General features: G+C 32.2%; 1 protein-coding gene across 1 annotated transcript in view; it reads right to left on the reverse strand.

Annotated features, from left to right (window-relative positions):
• Positions 1–2,638: 2,638 nt before the first annotated feature.
• The window catches only part of LOC111637995 (stromal membrane-associated protein 2-like), a 20,313-nt gene continuing 10,664 nt past the window's right edge, over positions 2,639–12,287 (reverse strand). The window contains exon 2 of the mRNA XM_023383620.1: positions 2,639–2,995. Coding sequence (XP_023239388.1) covers positions 2,766–2,995 — 230 coding nt within the window. The 3' untranslated portion in view covers positions 2,639–2,765. The remainder of the gene's footprint in view (positions 2,996–12,287) is intronic.

Consider the following 12,287-nt stretch of genomic DNA (forward strand, 5'->3'; position numbering starts at 1 on the left):
TCGGGAGATGTTAAAAGATTCACGTATCCCTGAAAGACGTTGACATTTTTGGAGTATAATCATTCATTATTTGAATTATTTGTTTATATATTATATCAAAATTTAGGTTAGTTATTTCTGGAATATTGCTGAATCTGGTTTCGATTTCATTAACATAATTCGACATTTTGTAATAAATTCTAGTAATCTTGTTATTTTCATTGTTAAGAACACTGAATTATAAAATTAATCAAATATAATCCAAGTTTCGGTTATACCTATTGTTTCTGAATCATAATTTAATTGAAAGTAATTTGTTGATAGAAATTTATTCTTTAAGCCTTGACTATTCCAATTTAAAACTGTAGTCGGATGTATATTTTTAATAGTTTTTTCTTGGTGAGTTTTATTTTATTGTAAATATCAACTTGATGATTCTGGTGAAGCAGAGAAAGGCTGAAAGGTATCCACGTAGACTAATTTTCCTGTATTAATACTAAAAGTTAATTTATTGCAGTCTATTAGCAAATTGTCGTTACGTAGTTTAACTGATTGGTTTTGGTTTCTTAATTCATAATATATTGGCAATAAGTGTTTTCTTCTTTTATGTGTTTCTTTAGTAAGATCAGGTGCTATCTGTATATTACCCCAGTCTTCCATTAATTTACGTTGTTTCTTTGATATGAAAGCATTATATATTTGATCACGGGTCTGTTTCGTACTAAGTGATAGTTTTATAATCTGGTTGGTTGATTTGGTTATTTGAATTATATCTAGGATATCCTCCTGAGTTACATTATTTAGGTTTAATGTTAAGTTGATGAATTTAAGAATTTCTGGTTTGGAAGTGCTTTTTGACGAAGGATAGTTGTATAATACTATATTATTATAATGACAGTCATTAATTAGAGTATCCATTGTATACTGTATCAGTTCCTTTTCAGATTTTAAATTGTCAATTTGAATTTTTAGATTATCTATTGAACTTTCCATTTTTTCAAATTGAATTTTATTTTCCCATATAGTACCATGAATTAAATTCAGTTCTTCTTTTATATATTCCATTTGTGCAGATAGTTTATCATTAGAAGTATTAATCAATTCAGATATCCTATTCCATAGATCTGCTGTTAAAGTGTCATTCGAGCTTATTGGAGTAGGTGAATTAATTACATTGGACTCACCTGAAAAGCTTTGTAGATTTTGTTTAGATATATCCGTATGTGAACCATTGTTTGCCGTAGACGATTCCTGTATTTCTTTATCCATTGATAAGTTGTAGTCCGTTATAAGCTTGAAATTAGATGTACCTGGTTGCGTCTTTTTGCTTTCCGGTTTGCTTCTATTAGTTGGCGGTCTACCACGTTTTTTTGGTGAACGTTGTATACTTATTAATTATTAATTTCCTCGAACTTGGTTATTTCTTATTAGTATTAAACACTTTTGGTTAATTCAGATAATAAAATTGAAAAAATACACTAAATTCTAGATTTACGTTGAGGTGTAAAAACAAAGTCACCAGCAGCGCTCACGGTCAAGTCATGATCTGATAATGTTAAGTATGATATGTGAAGTGGTAATATTATTAGTTCTGCATGAAATTCTGACAATATGTCAAAACGAAAGGACTTAGTAGTGACTTTGAAAAAGGTATTATAGTTGGTTGTCACATTAGTGGCAAGTCTATTCGTGCAACTGCAGTAGAATTATCACAGCCATGGTCAACTGTTGGTGATGTTGTGAAGTGGAAGACTACAAGAGTTGGGACATGACCTGCACATGTTGGTCGTCCCCATAAACTGACCGAACGAGATCGGCATGTCCTGAAGCATGAGGTTCGTAAGAACCACAAGAAATCACTCCAAATCATCAACAGTGAGTTTCAACAGGCAGCAGAGGTTAGAATATACCTCAATACTTTGCAGAAAGAACTGCATGCCCTCAATATCCACAAATGTGTTGCTGAACACAAACCAAACATCGCTCCATCCAACAAAACTAGCAGACTCGCAAGTTCAGTGGTGGTGGTGTTCTTGTTTGGAGGTGTTTTTTTGTGGTATGGCCTAGGACCTTTGCATGTTGTTCCTGGTAAATTCAATGCCTATGCCTACATGAACATTTTGGACAATCAGGTTCTTCTTATGCTCTGGCAATTTTATGGAAAGGACAAATGTTACTTCCAGGATGACAATGTTCCATGTCATGTTGCAGCCTCTGTCAAGCAGTGGTATCAAGTTATGGATGTCAACCATCTTCCCTGGCCTGTTCAGCTTCCCGACCTAACCCCAACAGAACATTTGTAGGACGAATTAGAGTGATGCTTATGGGCCAGGGAATCATGTCCGAAATCTACAGCTGAGCAGTGCGACATTCTCGAAGCAGGAATGGACACAAATGACCATAGCTGTGAATCAAAACATTGTTGAAAGTATGCCCAAAAAGGTTGCTAGTGTAATTGCAGCACATGGGGGACCCTTCTCCTATTAAAGAATGTATTCTTTACCTTATGCCATCACATCTTGCTGTCCTGTCCATTATTGTAAGGTAGTGTATCTACAAATCAGGACAGTAATTCTAGTCAAGCAAATATGAAAATTATAGCACATCATCACAAACTGTACATTAAAAGTGTTATATGTAATTAAATAAAAATCTTAAAATAAAAAAACCCTCACATATGTAAATAAAATAAAAGTAAATAATCCTTTGAATGCATGAATTAACACAAGAGTATGAATAGTCTATTCTATAATAAATTTTATACGTATCATAAAAAAAATCATCACTTACTGAACATCATCAGGACTAGGTCTGCGATAACAAATAGGGACATATATTTCATACTTCTGAGCAGCTTTCTTATTTCCCATTTCCTCCATAAATTTAACTTGATCTAAATCCCAATTGTCAAGTCGGAGAGACTTTACTTTACTTACGTGGGAACCAAGATTTCTGTGAATGCCAGCACACTGGGTACAAAGGAAAATTCCAATGTTGTACGAAGCCCATTCTGGATCTATAATAATATATTTTTTTTATTTAAAAACAATGACACTAAAAAATTTGACTCCTAATCACTATTTCTATTTCATTTTAATAATTCTATTTACTTGTAAAAAGTATAATGCCTGATTTCAGAAACAGGAACTAGAGACTGTAAAACTAAGTTTTCTAATAGGAACATTTACTATATCAGTTGTCTAATAAAAAGATACAATTACAGTCTATTTTGTTTAAATCAAATAAATATTAATAAATGTGAGATTAGCTGCAGTAGGGAGATTTCCCTAACCCGTTGATTGGCCTCAGGTTGGTAAAACCCATCTTGGGGTCAATGGATGACTTAAAATAGGAGGGTCTTAAATTATTGAGTGGGGAGGTCAATGAGTTGTCAATAGTGTGTCTGTTATTCAGAGTAATGACAGGTAGCCAGGTTTACAAATAAAAATATAAGTTTAATATAAATATCTAAATCTAAGAGTACACAAGAATATGGAATATGCCTAAAGCTACATGACTAAATACCTACGTGCACTGTTCACATTCTGCCCACGTTGAGAGATAGTTTACATTTGGCTATTAAAAATAACACTGAGAGGGATGCTGTTCTCTGTCTTGGTTGAGGTTAAGCTGTAATCCATGTCTTCCTTTTTTATAAGGCGATTCGAGTCGTCATCTTCTATGATAATGGCAAGGAGGGAGCCTTGGAAGAAGTCTGTTCTCTATGGCATCTTGGGATATGTCGAATTGGCTGTGGCATTCTGACAATGTCTGCTGGAACAGAGTGGCTGGAGGTGTATGGCCTGTGTATGGCATCCAATGCAGTCATTCCTGACTCAAGTTCTCACCTCCCTTTTATTCGATTTAGCCTGAGAAAATGATCAGGTGATTGACTGTTTGGTGACAAATCTGCAGGTGTCAGGTCAGGGGTCTGTATCAATGATGCTATAACATCACTTACATGCAGCTGTCGTGACCACATTTGGTTCAAAACTTGTACGCTTCCATCTATTTACAAGTCAACAGTCGACTTTCTCCTCTTTTGACAGCCAGTTGTTGATAGTACGGGTGATACCCAATCCATTTTCTGTGTGATGTTTTCTTTACAATCGCGACAAAAAAATAGGCTTAATAATTTTCTTAAATTTGCACAAAATCAAGTGCTCAATCTCAATAATACAAAGGTCATACTAAAAGTCACAAGCAACATCTTTTATAAATTAGATTAATTTATTTTTGAAAAACAAATATATTGCATTATTTTTCAGACTTTTATTTTTCCACATAGTCTCCATTTTTCTCACCGCTGTGGGAGCTTGAAAATTTCCTTACAATAAAACTCGTACAGTGAAAAAGCTGACACACTGCTTTCTTGATGTCCTCCATTGTTTTGCAGTATTGGCCTTGCATGTTTTCTTTTGCAGCACCAAAAATATGATAATTAAAGGGTGCTAAATTGGGGCTGTAGGCAGGATAAAGAAGAACTTCCCACCCCATTTTCCAAAATTTCTCTGCTGTGTAACAAGTAGCATTGGACCTCATGTTGTAGTGCTGCAGGATGATCATCTTTCCATGATGTTAACACAACACAGAGCAGAGATCAAAGTGTCATGACATACCAAGCAGCATTAATTAATGGTTTGCCCAAGTTCAAGAAATTCCACCAGAATCATCTGAATCTCAGAAAACAGAGCCCATAACTTTTCCAACTGATGGCACTGTCTTTGCCTTCTTTTTTGTTGGGGAATTGAGGTGGTACCATTCCATACTCTGCCATTTTGTTTCAAGCGCATAATGGTGTAACCAACTTTCATCAGTCATCACAATATTCAGCAAAACTCATCAACTTCATTTCTATATTTCTGAAGTTCTTTTATGATAATTTTTCTCTGAATTTTGTTGTCGCAGATCAATAAATAGTAGTGATGTAACGAATATTCAGTTACTATTCGGTATTCGGCCTATTTTTCACTATTCAGCCGAATACCGAATAATTAATCACTATTCAACCGAATACCGAATACCTAAAAGCAGGAGTAATAAATAACAAAAACACAGTAAATTAATCATTTTGTTTATAATTTATTTTGTATACTAGTACTTTCTATATATTAACAGGACTTATTATACTGGAAAATTATGTGCAATAAATTTAAATACGGTAAAAATTAGAAAAAAGGAAAAAAATAATTATAAAAAACAACTGTATGAGTATTTAAATATAATTAGACAAACTGACAAAATGAATAACAACAATGGTAGAGAGATTCACTAATCATGGTTAAGCATTATAAAAAGGAGGGATGAGAAAGTATAACAGAGGAAATAGGAATGTATTGAAAATAAAATTAAGTAGTTACAGACAAACCAAATGAAGTAAGTGTAATTGAAATAGTATGTTAGATAATAATTAAATTTTATTGTTTTAAAATGATTTTAATGTTAAAAAATTAGGAATGTGTAAAATCGTATGGTTGTTGTGGATCGGAAGTTTAAGTGGAAATATGGTGAAGTTTGGAAAAACAGAAGTTGTAAAAGTTTTAAATATTTGTTGTTGGGAAATGTTTATGTTCTTTGTTTAATTTTTAGTGATAATTGTACCGAAAAATGTTTTATTGTTGATTATTGTTAATTATAGAAAGTGTCGTTTGAAGGCCTGCTGAGGAGGGACGAACAAGTCCGAAACACATGTTTGAAGTGTGTGTTCAGGTGAACTAAATAAAGAACATTATTTTTGAACTGTAAGACTAGATATCTGCATCCATAATTTTCCAGTATAATAAGTCCTGTTAATATATAGAAAGTACTAGTATACAAAATAAATTATAAATAGTTGAAAAGGACAAAAACGCATAATAATTAATCATTTTGTTATTTAGATTTAATGTTATCGAGTTAGTGTTGTTTGTTTACATTTATTTATAACTTGTAACATGCACAAAATAAAAAAAAAATAATATTAGTTACATGTATTCACAATTTATAATTTCAAAGATCAGCACACGTACACGTCTATCGTTGGAGAATCCTCGCACATCTGAGGGTCTGACCCTGCCTATCCTTCTTTTTAAGGCTCGTCTTTGCTCTTCCCTTTCTCTTTCGATAGAGGATCTATCCTATTTCGCTCTAATCCACGTATGCCTGTGCATACATCATAATACACGCTCACGATACTTTCGATTCGTCACTTTTCCGTCGTAGAGTTCCCATTTTACAATTACGTGACAGCCTGGTGATAACGGAGAAAAGAGAAAATAGGACGTCGGTATAAGTCACAGTTATGACTTCACAGATTCGAGACAGCTTGATAGCCCAAACGGCCCCAGGCTTTCGCCCATGCACGCTAAATGACTTTCATTACAAGCATTTAGCTTTCCAAAGTCTATGACAACAATTGTTTGGCATTGACAGCCGCGAATTTCATGCCAATAAGCTGCCTCGACTTGTTCGATTGTGTTATCAACTCAATTTCTTATTTATTTTCACTTTGCGGTCCTTCTCTGTTCTTTTTCCGTTATTTACATGTGTAGGTCATTTCATTGTTATCCACATTTGATATCATCATTTATCACATACTTCCCTGACACTCTTGTCTATCCGCTACAACTGCCAAGAATTAACGCGATTGGCGAAGCGTAGTGACAGCGGGCCAATAGAGAGCAGGATCCTTGCCATAATGCGGTTTGCGCCCCAATTTTCGTACGTGCGTTAATCGAGCCGAATAGTTTGGCCAAATATTCGGCTATTCGGCCACGCTCCTGGCCGGATATTCGGTATTCGGCCTGAGGCCGAATATACTATTCGTTACAACACTAATAAATAGTGAACCCAGCAGGCACAAACTTTCTGATCTAACTCTTGATCATCACCTGGTTTGCATTGTACCCTATTCCAAGATTCGCTGCAATATCTTCCACAGTTACACATCGGTCTTCCTTAATGATCTCATCCACTCTTTCCATGTTGCATTTGTTAGAGCAGTCCATGGTCAGCAACTACGAAACTGATTTTCAATGCTTGTGTTTCTATCTTTAAAATATTTTGCCCATCCTCTAATACTGCTGGCACCCATCATATAAAACAAAGCTACAGAAAAAACTTAGTAGTAGAATGGAATGTAAATATTACGAAAGAAAAGAAATAAAAATTCCAGAAAAATGTAGAAGCCTTAAGTCTAAAACAAACCAAGTTTATCTTTATTAATGCTACTAAACTAGTAAATAGTCCATGTATATTTTAAATGTGCAAAAACAACAGACCAAACAGACCACAAATCTATTTTGAATAACGATGAGGATTGTAGTAACTATCCATTACTAATTGCAACTGAGTCAATTAATCCAATATTATAATAAATTCCTATTCAAGAAATATTTTTAAAATATGACATGCTTTCACAAGGTACAGATTCAATAATCTAATAAAAGAAATAAACAAATAGCATCTTCATTAATAGTCTGCTATTCATTTATTTCTGATGGTTTAACAGAAGACTTTAGGACCAACTTTAGCAGTAAAGAAAATTATATATGCATGGTAGTGCATAATAAATATGCAGTGCAGCACTGTTTCAATAAAACAACAAACTTTTTCTTTAATATTTAGTTTTATAAAGTAAATTAATTATTTTTCTATTTTAAAAGATGCATTTNCCTCGCCGAGTGTTACGTTAGCCGGCTGAGTACCGTTAGGGTCGTGGGCGAAGGAGTCGTCCCCAGCCGGTGATGTATTTAACCAAGTAAGGTTATATCTAAATTGTGAGAGATTAATATTAATTTACTACCTGACATGAATAAATTGACATAACTTATGATAACATTCTGTGCCTAAAAAAAAAAAAAGAAACTCACTTCTTTCACATAATACACAAGTGTATTATTGATTTGTGACAATACAAATTTCCTGAGTTGAAAACGACCCCCATCTTTTCCTCTCTTCCACAGCCAACCTTCCATTGTTTGATGCAAATAAATTTGACAGTCGGGATAAATGAATTCCTCTCTTTGATACTTAGCACGAACCCATTGTTCTTTTAACACCCTGAAATAATATATATAATAAATACTTTGATATGTGAAGCATGCAATGCTTTAAATTATATTTAAATTATTTCAATATTCCAGATAATTTGTAACAGCGAGTTTTTTACTATTTTCTTGTAAAATTAAAATGAATTCATTCACCAGAAAGTGTTTTAAACTGCTCTGAAAATTATGCAATTGCATGCTTCATGTATATTTCTGTCAAGTGAAATTTTATCAAATTTCAATACAAAACTAACATTTTAATTAATCTACAAGCAATTACCAAAAAGTAAAGACCAGTAGTGAATATTACAATGATCTATAAATACCATTTCACTGTAATATATATTTAAGATAAATATATATTAAAATGAAATATTTTTATATTCGAAGTTGTATCTACAGCTAATCAATAAGCTTCTGTCACTGGTGCATCATCATTTTTAAAAAAGGCACAGATCTAGAGATATAACATCAAGAGGAGGTCTGTGGTGTCATCTAATTGCTTAGGGCAAAATACACATCGATGACAGAAATTAATAGATACATATAGAAAGACCCTTCCAAACAGCTTTCCAAAAGGCATCCTGCTTTTGAACAATGTAGGGTTGCACATAGTTATGTAGACAAATGCCTTCTTTCATAAAATATCCAAACTCATAATTCAGACAGCAACAAAAAGCATTAACTGTTTGTATAATAAAAACTGAAAATCCATATACTATGTGTAATAGGACAGATGGGAAAACTCAATTTTAGTATTATTTGGATTATATACATTCAAAAAAGAAATAGTTATAAAAGCAATTTTCGAACAGACAGATAAAAATGCATGAAAATTATATTTTAAATGCTTTTATAGCTGTTTTTTCTTTAATTTAAATGTGTTTAACAGTTGTGGAGTACAATTTAAACAAAAAAGAACATTTCAAATGTACCTTTTATCTCCAAACCTTAAAATATTAAAGCTGATTTATTGCAAGAATACCTTGCACAACATCTATTGACAAACTGCTTCATATGATGTATTCACTAAAACTTGATCAGATTTTAAGTCTTTGTTCAACACCTGTTTTGGATTATTATTATCTTTTCATAATTGAATTCTAAATCCATTACAGCTTAGAGCAAGAGTGGGCAACCCTTGACACACATGCTAAATATGCATTATCAATGACCCAGAGTTTACCTTAAAATAAACTTCCATCATCTTCCCTAAGTTGTATATTTTAACTTAATGTAATGTTATTGAGTAGAGTGGTACTTAAATAAAAATGCACTAAAGAAACAAACATCAACTATTTTAATAAAATAGGAAAATGAAAGAAACATCCTACAATACATGGATCATTCAAAAAGTAATGCAACACATTTTTTTCTCAAAGCAGGTTAGTTATATTTATTTCAAAACAGTTCACTTTTTTCCCCAATTTTTTAGGTACAAAAACCAATTTTTCTACATAATCTCCACTCATGTTGACCTTATGCAATGTAGATGCGACAGCCTATATGACTTCATAGTGCCACGTTACTGATCTTTATTTTAGCCAACTTCTCACTTCATCAATAAATTCCTGGTTGCTGCAATATCTCTTCCTGTAGATTGCATCTTTCAGAGGACCAGAGATGAAAATCTGAAGGTATGAGATCAAGGCTTTAGGAGGGTGAGAAAGGATAGACGACCAAAGTTCTGTGATTGCTTGGATGTGCCTTGCATTATCATGGGAAAAAAGAATTTTATTCAGATCTGTGATCACAAACATGACAGAATCATCAGTACATCCTACGATTGCAGGCATCATAGCTGTGTACAGTGTCCAGAGCATGGGAGATTAGACAGATTGCTTTTACTTTGTTATGACAATGACAATTGCTTCACCCAATGACTTGGTGCTTTTATCCATTGCCACATCTCCATAAACATTCTTTAAGAGCTGGTGAATGTTCGTGATTGTCTCATTTTCTACCAAAGAAATTCAATCATGGCTCTCTGGAATGCATCTCAGTACAGACTCCATCTTGAAAGCTAAATGTAATGTATGGCAACATTACATTTAGCTTTCAAGATGGAGTCTGTACTGAAAGATAAAATTACTACAGCTAATGCTGGTAGGTTGAAAGATGTTTTACAAAAAAATAATTTTTCCAATAAAAATTGACGGAGAGAGAAAAATGCGTTGCATTATTTATTGTACAATCCTCATATCTATCCTGTTGAATTGATGCATCAATTTGCCAGACAGCCAAGCACAGGGTGATTTCTTTACCATCATTTTATACGTTTTTTGATGTTTCATAAAAAATATTGGATTTCTAATGTATGTATATACGGACTTTCAATTATTTGAAAAGATTCTCTTAATACTTAAGACACCAAATAATATGCTCTCAAAACTTTCAGTTGACACACACGAAAACTTTTCACAACAGGTTTAGCAATTTTGCAGTGCACATTTAAAAAAGTTGCCCATCTCTGGCTTAGAATATCCATCTTTTAAAGTATATTTTAATTTTTTTACAGTCCCATCAACTTCAAAGTTATCCACTATATTATGACAGAATTCAGTCAAAGTGTATATTAATTTAAAAGAAAATAAATTGCATACTTTGTCACATTTCTCAAAAATATACACTTATTAGAATAATGTTTCATTGGAAGACACCTTTTCTAATAGCTTAGTGAAATTCTGGTTCTTTTTCCACAAAGACTAATCATTACAAACTTCTTTAGAGATCATACAGAAATTTGATTTTATATAAATGCTTTAAGGCCTTTCTATCCTTATCCTCAAACATTAACAGTTTTAAATTTTAAGTCAGAAAAAGTGATTGATCTTCAGTGTTTGATTTTTAAGAAATATTACTTTAAAGTGCATAATCTTAAGTTATAAATAAAATGTATAATTTTACTTTGATATGCTTATTTATATATGATGATTACAAGTACAGGCAGTCCAAATTTTGAACATAATTCATTCAAAAGAAAAGTATAAAAATCATCCAAAAGTTGAGCAAGAGAACAGCTTATTATAACAGAGTGTTTCCTTTTAACTCAGTGGGAATGGAAGGAACATTATAAAATAGCTTATTAAGGTAGGCAAGTTTTAACAGTTTAAATTTTTTGTAGATTAAAATTATATAAAAGTCTGATTTAGGATATAAAAGTAATATTTACAACAGTATGAGTTGTCCAAAAGTCAAAAACTGTCTCTACAGAAAATTCTTGAAATAGCATTTTATAAAAGTGTATTGAGCAACATGATAAGACATTCCTTAGTATAGTTTCATTGGACTACAATGTAACAATATCTGCATTTGCACTTTATTTAAAGAAAGTCCTTACAAAAAATAAAACTTTTCTTCTAACCCAATATACACTACCCTGCAATAATGGACCAGACACCAGCAGACACCAAATCCAGTGCTCGCACATGATCTGATAATGTAATTATAATAATAATAATCTTTATTAGCATAAAGGGAAGTGTCCCTGTTGCAGGGGGCCATACAATGGGATATTATAAATTTTTAGTAATATTTACATAATATACAGGATATCAGTATCAAACAATTTGATAGTTATAATAATATTATTTACATTAACAGTCAGATGTACAATGTTGGTAATATTTAATATACTGGCTCAGATTTACAACATTTTTGTGATTTCAATGAAAAAGTTATACAGACTGTAGAGATCTTTTTTATTCAGTTCAGACTGTTTAAAATATTTCTATAATCTTGAGATGAGTCGTTTTGGAGTATTCGGGAGATGTTAAAAGATTCACGTATCCCTGAAAGACGTTGACATTTTTGGAGTGTAATCATTCATTATTTGAATTATTTGTTTATATATTATATCAAAATTTAGGTTAATTATTTCTGGAATATTACTGAATCTGGTTTCGATTTCATTAACATAATTCGACATTTTGTAATAAATTCTAGTAATCTTGTTATTTTCATTGTTAAGAACACTGAATTATAAAATTAATCAGATATAATCCAAGTTTCGGTTATACCTATTGTTTCTGAATCATAATTTAATTGAAAGTAATTTGTTGATAGAAATTTATTCTTTAAGCCTTGACTATTCCAATTTAAAACTGTAGTCGGATGTATATTTTTAATAGTTTTTTCTTGGTGAGTTTTATTTTATTGTAAATATCAACTTGATGATTCTGGTGAAGCAGAGAAAGGCTGAAAGGTATCCACGTAGACTAATTTTCCTGTATTAATACTAAAAGTTAATTTATTGCAGTCTATTAGCAAATTGTCGTTACG

The sequence above is a fragment of the Centruroides sculpturatus genome, unplaced genomic scaffold (genome assembly GCF_000671375.1).
Source record: "Centruroides sculpturatus isolate CEXI.00-Female unplaced genomic scaffold, Cexi_2.0 scaffold1212, whole genome shotgun sequence".
In the NCBI taxonomy this organism is placed as follows: Eukaryota; Metazoa; Arthropoda; class Arachnida; order Scorpiones; family Buthidae; genus Centruroides; species Centruroides sculpturatus.